This window comes from Pelecanus crispus, chromosome Z, assembly GCF_030463565.1.
Source record: "Pelecanus crispus isolate bPelCri1 chromosome Z, bPelCri1.pri, whole genome shotgun sequence".
NCBI lineage: Eukaryota > Metazoa > Chordata > Aves > Pelecaniformes > Pelecanidae > Pelecanus > Pelecanus crispus.
In genome coordinates, this window is record NC_134676.1 from 44,307,866 (window position 1) to 44,324,230 (window position 16,365).

A 16,365-nucleotide genomic window follows, 5' to 3' on the forward strand; every position below is an offset into this window, starting at 1 on the left:
GCACTGAGCATACACGAAAAATTACACTATTGGTGGATAAAAGCAATAATCAGCAAAGCACAAAAAATATTTAACAAATACATAGGTGTATCATAGCAGAGTAGGCTGTAATCAAAATTTACAGCCTTCTGTGCAATCATAGCATGTAATTAATGAAAGTAATGAATCTTTAAGTTACTAAAAGTATTCTTGCATATGATAATTACATAAAAACTAAGATATGCAGGACTTCAGAAGTTTCATGCCTTTTCTTTTGTTTCTGAACTTCTTCATTCTAATTTTCCCTACAGTAGCCAGTTACCTGTTCTTACTAATTCCTTAATAAGTTCCTCTTTCATTTTGATATTAAGTGCAAGTTCTCTCATTTTTTGCTCAGCCTCAGTGAGTCTCAACTCTGAATTCTTTAACTTCTGCATGTTAAAAACATGACTTTTCTGGAGGTTGTCAATCTCTTCGCCTTGAAAGAAAACAAAACAATACGGAGATAAAAAAGTCTGGAATACACTCTGTTTCCAAAACATAGTGCTCTGGAACATTGAATATGTGGAGTTCTTCCATATGAAGTAAAAGAATCAAAAGGAGAGAATAGCACAACGAGTCTTTTCCCTGACATGTGTCTAAACAGAAAAAGAAAAGCTCGCATGCACTAGCATTTCAAGACCCTAAGTGGGAGGAAAAATATTCCTGAAACCATTTCAGTGCATCTCGGATAAAATAATAGCATCTATTTTCTTTCATTAAAGCAGTACTAAAGATTTATATCTAAACAGCTTTTTGATGTGTGAAGGGCTTTCTGGCTAATAAATATTACTTACACATTAAGGTCACCGACATTAGTTTCAGAAAGAGGAAGAAGAAGAGCATATCAAAAGCCTATGTTGAACTATAATCAAAAAAACATTTGTATCAGATACACATATTTTGCTGGGAAATATAATCACATGTGCTAAAGACATTCTTGCATATTCTGATACTGTAATAAGATTTGCTCTCATGACTTCCATTTCACCTGTGGTTGTGTCAGTCTGTAGCGCAGATTTGTTCGATAAACAAGACTTGTCTACTTGACATTTCATGTCACTTAGATCAGGAAGAAAGCACAGAGAAGCCTGTTTTCGTGTCCATGTTCGGTTTATGGAATGCCTAAGGAAGAATGAAAAACATGCTATATTCCAAACACACAGGGATTTTTTTTTCTTTAAGCTTCAAGCAAAGTACATGATCTTAATAGAGAAGAATCCCAAACTCACATAAGCATTTGTACTTTCTTTCCCATCTACTCCCCACCTCCCCACCACTCCTGATCTTCATGGTAGATTCTGGCCCCAAAACAAGGACTACGCAATCTTCATTAAATCAAAAACCTACGTTTATTGAACTTATTTTGTAATATGCCCAGCTGGTCCCTTAAGTTTGCCATAAGTAACATCACAAATGGTCTCATTATGGCAGGATTAGGCAGTAATACTACATTTGCTATACATTTGTCTGTAACAAAAATTACAGAATAAGAAAAAAATTACTTAAATGACGTTTTCTTTTGGCTGCCTGTATTTTCTTCCTCTTCATCACTCTGATCAGAGAGGTCGCAGTGACGGACTTTATCCTGATCTTCTATGTTGCTCAGTATCATCTGGCTGCGAGCATGAAATTCTGCCATTACCCGGGCCAGGGAGAAGGCAGGGGGGCTGGTATACACCTGTGAAAGCACACAAAAAAAGTGATGGGTAAAAACACTTGCAACAATTTAGCAATTATTTACTGATATTTTAAGAAAATTTCAGTTTAAGAGTCTGTCATCACCTGAGCTTGTAAGCAAAATTACAGGGGTTTTCTATAATATCTCGGAAAACCGTTGTAACAAAAGGTTTTGGGAGAGCTTAGAGCACTTGTTCCAAATGTGAAAGAAGGTACTGTTAGCAACTTATTATCCAACGTGTTCAATATATAAGTAAGAATAATAACTAATTTTTGATAATGCTTCATATTTGAACCGTCCAAAACCCCAGGAAAACATCAGAAAAGACTACAGCCTTAGCACTTGTAAGTGATAATTTTAAGCCTGAACATTTTGGACAATTGTGGCTGTTGTGGTTTAACCCCAGCCAGCAACTAAGCAACACGCAGCCACTCACTCACTCCCCCTACCCCGATGGGATGGGGGAGAGAATCGGAGGAGTAAGAGTGAGAAAGCTCCTGGGTTGAGATAAGAACAATTTAATAACTGAAATAAAGTAAAATAGTAATTATAATAAAATAATAATAATAATAATAATAATAATAATAATAATAATAATAATAATAATAATAATAATATACAAAGCAAGTGATACACAATGCAATTGCTCACCACCCGCTGACCGACACCCAGACAGTTCCCAAGCAGCGATTGCTGCCCCCTGGCCAGCTCCCCCCAGCTTATATACTGAGCATGACGTCATATGGTATGGAATAGCCCTTTGGTCAGTTTGGATCAACTATCCTGGCTGTGCCCCCTCCCAGCTTCTTGTGCACCTGGCAGAGCCTGGGAAGCTGAAAAGTCCTTGACTAGCATAAGCAGTACTCAGCAACAACTAAAACATCAGCGTGTTATCAACATTCTTCTCATCCTAAATCCAAAACACAGCACTATGCTTGCTACTAGGAAGAAAATTAACTCTATCCCAGCCGAAACCAGGACAGTGGCATAGCATATGCTGCAAGACATTAAAAAGTAATTTTTCAAAGTCTTCAATGGGAAGATAAACAGCATCTGAGAAAGCTGCCATAATTTGTCATGTCAAATCTATTTATTGAACTATAACCATTAGATAGTAAAGGAAAAAAATGTAACATTTGGGTAGACCTTACCTTTTGGCTCTCTGTCCCTGAAGGTGGGTGAAGGGAGCGTAGCAGACTTTTTGTGAGTGGGACACTGTATGGCCTCCTTGCAGATGCCACAACAGCTGGCCCATCTCCACAAGCACTTGAGAAGTCTGTAAAATTCTCTAATTTTTCTTTTAGCTGATCAATAAGCATTTGCTGTTCCACCATTTTCTCATTCTCATGGGGAAAAAAACAAAGCAAAATTGTTGCTGATCATGAGCTCTGTATCATATTCAACATTTCTAAATTCCTTAGAAAGGTTATGAATCTTGTAAATCACTCACTGACACTAAATTCTTCTGCAGTGCACAGGCAAAATCTGCAACAAACTGAAAATTCTATGACATATCATTACTGTAACACACGCACCCCAACTCCATTAAATTTTAGACACATTTTTGTCCAGAAAGACCTATCCCAGGTAAGTTACATTAGATTATGTAGGCATCTAGTGAGAAGTAGATGACATACTTATCAGCCTGTGTTTGCTTTATATGTGTGTTTATGGAGAAATAAAATGGGAATTCAACAACAATGTTCAAATGAAACACAAGGTCTGAGTCTGATTTATTGAATGTGCATACAGGCTTCCTCTTCCTCTTTGAGCAGTTCCACTTTAAGGATTATTTGTATTAAAAAACATAAACATGTACATGGTACCAGGATCCTTTGTACGGGCTACTTCTGTTTCTTCTACCCAGCCTCAACTTTGCTGGTAATGCTAGCTTGGAGAACTTAATTACCTGCTTCTCCTACAGCAGTCTCTGTATATTGTTCCAAACTACTTATCTTACCTAAACTGACTGACCCATAAGGCCAAGATTATATCCATTTTCAACTCCCTCTATTCCTTCCAATTCTTTTCAAAGTACCTTTAAAATCTGGCCTAGTAACAACAGGAGAGTTGAAGAACAGCTAGTGATAGTCAACCGAAAGTATTCGATGAAAGATATTTTGCATTCTCCTACTTTGAATAATAAATTTTTATTCATTCTTTATATCTTGTTTTCTTAGACTGCAAGTTCCTACCAAACACACATAGAGAATGACTTGCAAGTTGACATTTTGTTGGAATACAACACATATTCCTGTGTCATAGGAAACAGAATATATATGTGAATACCATATTTGTTATGATTTTGAAAGCAGTAAAGGCCAACTGATCCACCTTGAAGCTATTATTTAACCCTTTTAAGACTCTTTGTCCCTGATAGCCTTGTACATACAACCCCACAGTGCAACACCTGTTACATAAATATATATGTGTATAAACATTTAATATCTATCTAGTACATGCTACTTCTAAAGTTCTTGTTCTATCATGTATCACTAAATTACATATTCCTGTGAATACAACTTAAAATATTTGACAGAAACATTTACTTTTCATTATTCTACCTATTTTATATGTTTTTAAATGAAAGTGGCAGTTAAGTGGATTAAGTACCAAAACGGTGCCTGAGAACTCTCAAGCTTCTCTCCTGTCTCTGATGCTGAAACAACCATGATCTTTTACCTACACTGTGACTGCTTCTGTTCACCTTGTATCCTCCAGAATTTATATAAGCATTATCTCAGTGTAATAAGTTGACACTATGCTGTACATGTTAAAAAAAAAAAAAAATCAATCTAGCCAGAGGTGACAGAAAAGAAAGAGACAGAGGAAAGAAAAAGATGATGACAAGTATACTTACCTTTCATTCATTGACTCTCCCCAAGCCATCAGCAAAGAGGAGGAAAAAGGAGAAAAAGCAGAATAAGGAGAAGAGTACTAGCTAGCCATGCTTATGCTTTTCTCTTAAAAAGTCAGATAATAATTTATCTATCATCCACATGACAGGCAACACCAGGAGAATATTAACTATTCTATTTATGGTCTCCTGGATCTTGAAATGTTATACACTTACTGCCCATCATAATTTCATTAGCAAGCACAAGATCTAGAAAAGGAAGGAGGCAAGCAGTGTTTCCACTATGTGACTCAGCTTTCTCAAATAGTAAATGCTCAGAAACTTAGGATGAAATTCTGTCTTATAAAGTCAAAAAGGAACAATATTCTAATTCTCAATAAAGCTATAACAAAATATGTTTCTATACAATCTTTGAATTAAAGCATTCTATAGAATCTTTATAGTCTTTTCTAGATTCTAAAGAATCTTTAAAGGCCTTTCAAATCCTAATTCATTAATTGTCCTGAAACTACTTAGCAATAATACACTTCTGGGCAGAGGGGTGCATGTTATGCTTTAGGAAGCATGGGGAGGGTGAATGATTCACCTCATGTTATGCAGGAAGGCTATGGCACAGCTAGGCTGATATACAAACTTCAGGCATCATACTGTTGTGCTTCACCCACTAGAGGAACTCCACTCATGAAGTGATACAGCTCTAATTAAAATAAAATGCCCGTAAGATTGATAGGTAGTTATGTCCAAAAAAATCCTGAGGGACCTGTCTTGAAATAACAAATGCATTCATACAGTGGAACAATGGTTCAATACAGATATATGTAATGTGTACCAGAGGGAAAATACCTGTAATCTATGTGTTTCTTGAGCCTCCTTTAAAGATTCCAGTTGTTCTTCATTTTCCTGTAGTAATGTCTTTATCTGATTCTGCAGTACCTGCAGTTCATGATCCTTCTGGCTAAATACTTCTTCATCCATAACTAGAGCCTGCTAGATAATAAAAGAAAAGTTCAGCTGGGGAAAAGGGGACATTATTATTCTTACAGTTGGAAAATGAAAAAAAACCCCAAACCCCACAAACCCTCATTTATTGTTAAAAGATGTGATCAGAACTGCAAAGTTCTGAGGTATGCATGGCAAATTGTCTAAGTGGTTATCTGTGGTTTCTACCAGTTATTCCTTCACTTCTGTTTCATCTATTGATTTTCTTCTGACAACTTTCTTTCTTTCAAAGGGAATAATGTGGCAGTGGTGCACTCCCCGCCCCACATTCCTCTTTCTCTTCAACGGCTTTACGATCTCAGGAATTCCAGGCTGCTGCTTTTGTGTAGCAAGTTAGTCAGTTAAGCGCCCCTTAACTGTACTAGAAACTCCTACATGGCTGAAGCAGAGAGCGGCCCTGTCCTTATCAAAATCTTTGTATTATGGCTAACAAGGGGAGCAAGAACAAACAGCTACCCCTGACAGCCTTGAAACACAGTGGTGTCATCGTTACTGGAATTCCAGCAACTACCAACCCAAATTGTGGCTCAGATGGAAATTTACTGGTGATTCAAGTCAATCAGCTCACAATCCTACAAACAGCAGTCCTAAGTGAGACCCTTTGAGCTCTCCTGGACTGCTGTGGGCCGCACCAGCATCTCCCTCTGATCGAAATGTCTCTCAGAGTCAGTGAAAACTAGCAGATTCCAAAAGTCTGCTGCTACCAGAACTCCATTGCCAGATATCGACAATGGAGCCTGGGCTGCTGATATTCTTCACTCCTCGAGACTCTACTCTCGCCCGTCGAGAAATGCCAATGCATTAGACATGAGTATTTCACTAAAGTCGAGGGAAATTTTTAACAAGTATACTATTTTCATATATGCATTTATATTTGCAAGTGTGCATGCATGAATCAATTTAAGTAGCTTGTAGATGTATGATTTAATTTTAAAGGGAGGTTTATACTGCTGTATTATTCTTATAGCATTACTCTCATAATCCGTTGACCAAGTCTGAGACTAAGAGTGGGCCCAGCTGCACCTCGGCTCCTCTCTGAGAAGGAGTTTAGAAAGCAAGGGGGTCCATTCTGAACCTCGTGACTCAATGGGAGGGTTTCCGTATCCCCTACATACGATTTCTCTCTCTCTCTCTCATATAACCCAATTTCCTTTATACACTTTTCCTATGTACTAGATATACATATATACATATATATACATTATCCTTATGCATATAAACCGTTGACCAAGTCTGAGACTAAGACTAGACCTAGCCGCACCTTGGCTCCTCTCTGAGAAGGAGTTTAGAAAGCAAGGGGGTCTAGTCTAAACCTCGTGACTCAACGGGAGGGTCCCCTTTATTCCATATATACGCAGTCCCTTTATGAATCATTCTAACTCAGTGTGACTTAAGTCTCTTTTATGTGCTTCTATGTAGTAATAGAGTGAACCTTGCCATCTTCGAATCTGTAACTAAGTCACTCTTTTGATCAATTTTGTCTAATCACTTTATTAATCATTGATGATTGAGTGCTATTAAAAATATTATAATCAAATTCTGCAATTTGCTACAAGTAAATTCTAACTGTTACTAAATCAAACTGTGTGAAGTCACTCATTCATAGTGAATTGACATAATCAGCAGGATTCACAAACCTGCATTCGTGACAAGTGTACTCATAACCAAAGCTACTTTATTGAAGTAGATATCTAAATCAAATTATTCTCTTTAGGGTGCTGTGAGATATAGCCACAAGATCTCAGCATCAATCATAAGATTAATACACTTCTCAAATGAAAGAATAAGGACAGCTCTCCTCATTCTGCAACTTGGATAACAGCCTAAAGGTTAAAGAAACCATAAGAATGCTTCTTCAGATGTTCTTGTGGATAAATAATCCAATACTGATTGAAAGAGACTTCCAAATGTTGTTACTCTTCCAGAAAGCCTGTAGAAGCCAAATACAAAATATGGAAACGTCATGTCTTAGTGTTCTAAAACTGGATACTTCTGTACAACTAGCTTACCTACATCTTTCTCCAAGACAACTCTTAATAGCTTTCAAGAATGCACTCAAGAACCTGATGCCTCTTTAGAGAATAGAACTCTTTCCAAAGTCTACGTACCAAGGCAAATGTTTCTACTAAATGTAGTTGACAAGTGTATCCTGTCCCCCACTGGTGCTGTATCATTATGCAGAATTGAGCCAACTACAGAAAAAAAGAAACTTGCACAAATGTTAGCATGGTGACAAAGTTGGGCAGGATGAAGTCATAGAAAACTAAGTGGCATATTGTCTATATTGTATTAAACATACATAATTAAAATCAGAATATATTTGCTCAGTTGTATTAGATGTCGGTGTCAAGGGTTTGGTGGGGGTGACTACAGGGGTGACATCTATGAGAAGAGACCAGGGTTGCCCCATGCTGGCCACAGCCAGTTCCAGGTGACTCCAGTGGACCCACCACACAGCTGAGCCCCTCAGCCAAGATGGTGGCACCTCTGTGATAATATATTTAAGAAAGGGCACAAAATGCCAGACAGGCAGAAGAGGAGGGAACCAGAAGAGTGAGAAAGAGCAGAGGGAACACCAGGAGGAGGAGAAGGAGGAGGAGCTCCATGGTGGAGCAGATGCTCACACTGCAGCCTAGGGAGGACCTGCGCTGGGGCAGATGAATATTCCTGAAAGAACTGCTGCCCATGCAGAGCCCATGCCAAATCAGAGGAGAGGTGCGAGGAGGAAAGAGCAGCAGAGAGAAATTGCTATGTACTGACCATAAACCACCCCACTATGTCCCTGCACCACTCAGCAGTGAGGGACAGGAGTATGGAGTGAAGGAAGATAAGCCTGGAAAAGGGGGGGAGGAAAGGTGTTGTTTTAGTGTTTGTCTTTTTGATCCCCACTACCTAAATGAGTAATTAATATTTTTTTTAATTGGCAATAAATGAAATAATTTTTCTCCAATTTAGGACCATTTTTTAATTGGTAAGCAACCTCCCCGTCTTCATCTCAACCCACGAGCCTTCTCATTCTTGTTATTCCTATTTTCTCTCCCCAAGTCCTGCTGATGGAGGGGTGAATGAGTGGCTGGGTGGGAGTTCACCTGTTAGCTATGGCTAACCCACTGCGCCAGTATTTTTATGTTGTATAAGACAGCATTATCCAGGCAATCGTAGGTGTTAGCAAATAAATATGTATGTACACACAAGAATAGGTCCACTATTAGCTATTAAAACTGTCCATATGCAAGTCCTGTTCTAGACTCTGTACTGTCTTGTTTGTTTTAGCCTTTCCCTAACCATCTCCTCCTGGCTATGGATGGCATACTCACCTGGGGAAATTTAAGTTTAAACTCAGCTCTCATACTTTCTGAACCTGGGAAACAGAGGTTTAAAATAAGCTACAGAATAAAATCAAGAAGTAAGAAAAAAGCTGTGATTTAGATTGAGAACAAAGAAAAGACAGAATTTGTACATGCAATTGCCTGAAAACACTCTTACAGGCTTGTCACAATTTGGTGTGCAAACTGAAAATGGGTCGATGTTATAAAATTCTAAGTTGTTGGAGCACTGTCTCCTTCTACTAGAAGACAGACTCAGATTAGTTTTTCTGAGCTGTTCATCTTACACCAGAACTTCACTCAGTTTCAAACTAGTGTACAGGTATTTTAAGTTATAAAATTAACTTTCATGTGAGGCTCTGTTTATTGTACACTAATCTGCATTACTGTGGATGTTTTGTTATTCATAGTCAACATTTCAACTCAGTACATCCAAAATACGCACTTCCTAAAAGTATATGGGGATGTTTCCTACAAGAATTATTTATCTGATCATGTGTCGGTTCTGCAAGGAGACATTATCATGCTTGAGAAGCCTGAGAGCTCTTCTTCCCATAGGTCATTGTGTAGCACTATTATCTGCTGTCTGAGAAAGAGCTAATCAGAGCTACCGGCATGACAGGATCCTCATGGGATATCTGCATGCTAAGAATCCCATATCTTGTTTTGAAATTCTCACACAGCTAGAAGTACGATGCCACCAAAAAGCAGAAAGCTGATACAGAACACAAGCAAGTGTTAGAAAAGTGATGAGACAGAGAAATATGTAAATAGATTAGAAACTCAGTTGAAGGCATGATAATGAAAAGGAAACATAAGAGTTCTTGGTGAAGACATTGCTGAAGAAATAAAGGCTAATAAATTACTTAATGATAATATATGATGCACTTGCAAATTCATAGTGTTAGATAGACTAGTATACTACATACATAGCATTAGATAAGATTAGGTAGAAGTTGCAAAACTTAGCCCATGGGTTACCTGCAAGTGAAAACATCTGCATTGTAGCTGTATCTGTAATGCTTCTGACAGACTAGTTTATTTGCAGGATTCAAAACAGTTTCTCAGTTTTCTGGACAACTGAAAGTAGTTGTTGTGGGTTAACCCCAGTAGGCAGCTAAGCACACATAGCCACTACTTGCTCACCTCCCCCCCCAACCCCAGTGGGACAGGGGAAGAGCAAAGGAAGAGTAAAAGCCAGAAAACTTGTGGGTCAAGATAGAAATCATTCAGTAAGTGAAGGTGAAGTGGAAGAAGAGAGAAAGAAAACAAGACAAGTAATGCAAAGGCAATTAATGAAAAACCAATCATATACCATGTCCCAAAGGTAGACTGATGCCCAACCAGCTACTGAGCAAAAGACAGCTAATGTACTGAAGTCCTCCTCATCTCCCTTTTTATTGCTGAGCATGTCATATGTCATGAAATATCTCTGGTTGGTTTGGGTCATCTGCCTGGTTGTGTCTCCCCCACGCCGGGGTGCACCCCCCAATCTATTCACTGGAAAGAACAGAGACAGCCTTGATGCTGCGCAAACACTGTTCAGCAAGACCTAAAACACTGGTGTGTTATCAGCATTGTATTGTTCGCAAACCTAAAACACAGCACCCTATGAGCTGCTATGAAGAAAATTAACTCCATCCCAGCCAGACCCAGTACAATCTCCACTCAATATTCCATACCCTTTATGCCATGCTCAAGTCCCACACTATCCAGTACAACCTCAATAACCACCCCCCCTTCTCCTCCTTTGATTTATACACAGATATCATCCTTTAGTCTGTCGGCCATTCCTGTAAAATATCTATAAAATGTTCCTAAAATGTCCACTGAGTTCATTTAGTCCATGACTTGGGTTCTGTCTGTTATGGTAGTCACTAAGGACAGCAGAGGCATTTTATGTTGAGTTACTGGACATCAAAACCAGCTAAGGCTGGGTCACTGCTGCATTTGCTTGGCTTTTTGTGAGGCTTGTTCTCTGTTGATTTAGGTATATTTTAATATACAACTCAAATCATGGGTTATTTTCCCCCAAGGTTAAATCTCATGAGGTACACATCAGATTTCCTCATCCTCCCACATTACCCACCAAGTATACCTGGGTCCTTGAGCAAAAGCAGTCCCACAAACAGGTTTGCCTTTTCCTGAGGGAGGAACAACCCATGCTGCCTTTCCCAGCCAGTTCTCTACATGCATTACAGGGACGTTACCTCTTTCTACAATACATAGGGTTTTTGTTTGGGCAGGTCCACGTCAGTTAGCTAATCCTCTGGTACTAATTAGCCAAGCGGCTTCTGCTAAATTTGCATCCCACTGCTGACATGTCCCAGTGCGCATTGCTTTTAGTACAGTTTTTAACAGTTCATTGTATTGTTCAATCTTTCCAGAGGCTAGTGCGTGATAGGGAAGGTGATACACCCGATCAATGCCATATTTCTTGGTCAGGTGCTTATGAGATTATTTCAGAAATGAGTCCCATTGTCTGAATCAATTCTTCCCGGGGTGCCATGTCACCATAGAACTTGCTTTTCAAGGCCCAAAACAGTGTTTTGGGTGGTGGTATGGGTACTGTGCGGTGTTTCAGGTGGTGGTATGGGTACCACACTATCCACCCTTCTTGTTCTGCAATATCTAGGGCCAGCTGGATGGCTTCCACTTTTGCACATTGACTCAAATCACCTTTTCCTTCAGCAGTTTCTGCCGCTTGTCATATGGGACTCCACACAACAGTTTGCCACTTCCAGTGGTTTCCCACAATATGACAGGACCCATCAGTAAACAGAGCATATTGTTTCTCATTTTCTGGTAATCTATTATACAGTGGGGCCTCTTCAGAATGAGTTACTTCCTCCCGCAATGCTCCAAAGTCTCTGCTTTCTGACCAGTCCATGACCTCTTCCAGGATTCCAGAGCAGTTGGGGTTCCCCATTCAGGCCCATGGTGTGATTAAGCACTACCAACTTAGTCCGCATAGCGTTGGTTGCATGATGGGCAGAGGGGAGGTTTCCTTTGAACAACCAATGCAGTACAACCACGGTGCCAAGGGAAGCTGAGCTTCATCATTAACTACTTCTGAAGTGTCTTGAACCTGTTCATATGCTGCTAGCATCTCCTTTTCAGCTGGGGTTTTAGTGGGCTTCGGATCTGCTATACCCACCACTCCAAAACCGTAGAGGTCGAGCTTGGATCTCTCCAAGTGCTTTCTGCCAGAGGCTCCAGCTGAAGCCATGCTCCCTGACAGCAGCATAAAGCACATTTCTCACATGTGGTCCTGTCTGGACTGGCCCAAGGGCTACCGCATGAACAGTCTCCTGACTGATCTGTTCAAATGCTTGCTGCTGCTTGGGCACCTAGTTGAAATAGTTCTTCTTTCAGGTCACTCGACAGAGAGGACTTACAAGTTGACTATAACAAGGAATATGCATTCTCCAGAATCCCACAATGCCTAGGAATGCCTGGGTTTCCTTTTTGTTAACTACAGGGGCCATGGCTGTTACCTTATTGATCACATCTGCTAGGATGTGATGACACCCATCTTGCCATTTTATTCCCAAAAACTAGATTTCTCATAAAGGTCCTTTTGACCTTGTTTTGTTTTATAGCAAAACCAGCTTTCAGAATAATCTGAATGCTTCATCTATCTCTTCATCCTGGTTGGGTGGTCTATAACAGACTCCTAGCAGGACATCTGCCTTGTCGGCCTTCCCCCTAATCCTTACCTATAAGCACTTGACTTTATCGTCACAACTGTTGAGCTCTATACAATTGAAACACTCCCTAGCATACAGAGCCACCCCACTGCCTCTCCTTCCTTGCCTATCCCTTCTGAAGAGCTTATAGCCCTCCAGTGCAGCACTCCAGTCATGAGAGTCATCCCACCATGTTTCTGTGATAGCAACTAAGTCATAGCTATACTGCTGCACAAGGGCTTCCAGCTCCTCCTGTTTGTTGCCCATGCTGCGTGCATTGGTGTAGATGCACTTGAGATGGGCTATCGATTTCACCCCCAATGTTGCCATGCCACCCTCAGGCTCCTCTCTAATGAGCCTGATTATATCCCCTTCCCCCTTCCAACCTAGTTTAAAGCCCTCTTAATGAGTCCCGTCAATTTATGAGTGAGAATCCTTTTCCCCTTTGGAGATAGCTGAACTCCATCTGCTGCCAGCAGGCCCAGTGCCATGTAAGCCTCCCCATGATCAAAAAAACCCAAAATTCCACCAATGGCACCAGCCTCTGAGCCACTTGTTAATCAGCTGAGCTTTCCTCTTCCTTTCAGCATTCTTCCCTGACACTGATGGGATAGAGGAAAACACTACCTGTGCTCCCGATCCTTCAACCAGTTGCCTCAGTGCCCTGAAGTCCCTTTTGATTGCCTTTGGACTTCTCTCTGCAACCTCATCACTGCCAACCTGCATAACCAGGTAATAGGTAATAATTGGAGAGCTGTACCGGATCGGGGAGTTTCATAGTAATGTCCCTAACCTGGGCCCCAGGGAGGCAGCAGACTTCCCTGTGGGATGGGTCCGGATAGCAGATTGGGCTCTCTGTTCCCCACAGGAGGGAATCACCTATGACAATGACCCTCCTTTTTTTCTTAACAGGGGCAGTTGTAATGTGTGGGGCTGACTGACTCGCCCTAGGCAACCCCCTGGCTGGACCTTCGCCTACATCTTCACTTGCCTGGCCCTCAAGTTCCAGAGCCCCATATCTGTTCTGTAAGGGCAACTGGGAAGGTGAGGGAGGCCGGGAGGGGATTTGCCTTCCGCCCTGGGCAGGGACCTGTTTCCATTCCCCTGCATCTCTTAGGTCCCGTCCTTCCACTTGCTGGCAAGCGGGTAGGGGATCCTCTGCTTCTTGTGGGGCCTCCACCTGCTGCCTTGGCCCCAGGGATGGTAGGGTGTTGCTCCACCAATCTATCTCCCTCTCACACTCCCTGATACTCCTTAGCCTTTCCACTTCCTCTTCCAGCTCTGCCACAGGCTGAGCAGATCATTCACCTGGCCAGACGGAAGACATCTGCAGTCCCTGCTGCCCTCCAGTACGAGTGACAGGCTCAGGCACTCCCTGCAGCCGGAGACCTGGATGGCTGTATGTTTGTGCGGGAGCCCTGTTCGGGTCGCCACATGCCTTCTGGTGACGGCTTTCAGGTGAGTGGAAACCATAGCTGCTAGGTCGTCTCCTGGGAGGGTCCATTGGATCAGTAACAGAAAGAGGAGAGGGGTCCTCAGCCCATCTACGGCATCTCAGGAATTGCTTGACAACAACCAGAGCAGTAATCTTCCTGGAAGGACTCTTTTTAACCACTGCTTTTTCCCGCAATTCATGTATACAGACTTCCAGGACCAAAGTAGGTGCACTGTCCCACTTCCTCATATCCTCCCCACAGTCATGCAGATAGAGCGACAGGGTGGCACGTGGCATGTGCCCATGGTTCCCTTTTCTTTGAGCAGAGAAAGGCTGATCTGTGGTAGCTGAGATGCTGGCCTGCAGAGGCAAGGAGGGAGAGAGATTATCCACATTCTCTTCGAGTTGCCGGACCTTGTGGAACAGTCTTTCCACAGCTGAGATGCAGGCCCATAGCAGGGAGGGGGAATAGAGATTCTCTTCAAATTGCCAGAGTTGGCAGACCGGTCTATACAAAGTTGGTGCCTTGACGTCGGCCCAATCCACCATTGCTAGGTTGCTGGCACATGACATCCGTGCACTCTGTACAGACTTCTGCCACGCAGACCATGCGCACTGTGTGTCATTCGGCTCTTCGGGGGCCTGATTATTGTCCATGTCATTGTAGACCACCTCCACCACTGCTAATTCTCTCAGACACTCGATACTTTCCTCTGTGGTAGTCCACTTGCCTCACTGGGTTACAATATCTTCCTGAAGAGGGTACCTTGTCTTCATGCTCAATAAGAGCCACCCCTGCAGGCTGTGGGTGGCTGCCTCTCTTCCGATCCCTCTGTCAATCCCACCATCCCTAGCAATGGATCCCAGCTGCTGTGCTTCCCTACCTTCTAGTTCCAGACGGTTAGCCCCACTACCCCCAAAATCTTTCTGCCTGTCTTGCAGTTTGGTCATGGATAGGGACCAGCTAGTTTCTGCCTCGTACAATTTCTCTCTTTTTGCTCCCTGTCCTGCTGCAGAATAGGCTGCCTCTTCTGATTCTTCCTCTCTCCCCCATCTCAGGAGGAGCTACTGCTTCTCTTACTAACTGAGTTGACCTCTGCTTCCACTGTTTCTTCTTGACTACAGGAGCAGCTATTACAGTTGAGGGTTCGGTCTCTGGTTTAGTGTCTGTTTGTGTGGCCTCAGAGCAAGGGACTTCTCAGTGCCTGTTTGTCGGCTTTTAGATCCAGAGACCCTCTTGCATCTCTGAGAGCACTGGACAGTAGCTTGATAGGCATGGGCCAGGTCTCAACATAGCTTTAGAAGTCACTGTGCTTCACCTCCCCTCCTTCAAACTGTGTATTAGTTTGATGCATTTACAAGCCTGTTCAGGTGTGAAATCCCAAGCTATCGGAGGTAATAACGGCCCTATGCACCTGCCCAACTCCTCTCATACACCCTGCTACCCCAGGGATCCATTGCCTTAGAACATATTCCTGTGTGTCATCTGCAATTTGTTTTTTAACCTTATGAACAATAATCAGAAACAGGATCACAACACACACCAGTATGAACAGTCTGATTACACAAGGATATTGAAGGAACTGAGAAGCCATTACATCAAGGCTATGAAATCCTATCCTGGAGGAGAGGAAGGAACAGATACCATGCTTTCCTCCCTCCACAAAATGTCTCTCAGAGGAGAAAAGGGGAAAGGTATAGTTGCTGGTTTTGTCCATGAGATGGTTCTTCGAGTACTGGGACACCAGCGATATAGGAACCAAATACCAGATTAGGCTGAAGGCAGTGGTTTTATCATAGCCATCCCAAGCAAAGGAAAACAGCAAAATCTGTAAACAGTCATTAAACATTCTTGGAGTCGCTGGTACAGCAAGAAAGAAAGGAATCAAGAAACTCCATCAATTCCAATCAATCCAATTCCATCAAATCCAATCCATTCAATTCCAAGAAAGGAATCAAGCATTGGAATATTCGAGAAAACACAGAAATCAGCACCCAAGTAAATATGCCAGCATCATGATCTGCAACAGCCACTCAAATTTACCTAAACAGGTATAACAGCTAGAACTTTAATCTAGCACACTCTAATCAGGTCTGTTATTATCTCAAAGGCCTTGAGCCCCATGTTGGGCACCAAAAAGGACTGTTGTGCATTAACCCCAGTAGGCAGCTTGGCACACACAGCCACTCGCTCACTTCTCCCTGCCAACCCCAGTGGGATGGGGAAAGAGCAGAGGAAGAGCAGAAGCAAGAAAACTTCTGGGTCGAGATAGAAATTGTTCAGTAAGTAAAGGTGAAGTGGAAGAAGAGAGAAAGAACATAAAACAAAACAAATGACACAAAGGCAATCAATCAATCAC

General features: G+C 41.9%; 1 protein-coding gene across 2 annotated transcripts in view; it reads right to left on the bottom strand.

Annotated features, from left to right (window-relative positions):
* Window positions 1–16,365, bottom strand: part of KIF27 (kinesin family member 27) — a 31,635-nt gene that overhangs the window by 11,058 nt on the left and 4,212 nt on the right. For both annotated transcript variants that reach the window (XM_075726203.1, XM_075726204.1), the window contains exons 4-8: window positions 5,400–5,543; window positions 2,851–3,042; window positions 1,524–1,699; window positions 1,010–1,143; window positions 302–457 (exon numbers count right to left, since the gene is read on the bottom strand). In XM_075726203.1, the coding sequence (XP_075582318.1) occupies window positions 302–457; window positions 1,010–1,143; window positions 1,524–1,699; window positions 2,851–3,042; window positions 5,400–5,543 (802 nt within the window). The remainder of the gene's footprint in view (window positions 1–301; window positions 458–1,009; window positions 1,144–1,523; window positions 1,700–2,850; window positions 3,043–5,399; window positions 5,544–16,365) is intronic.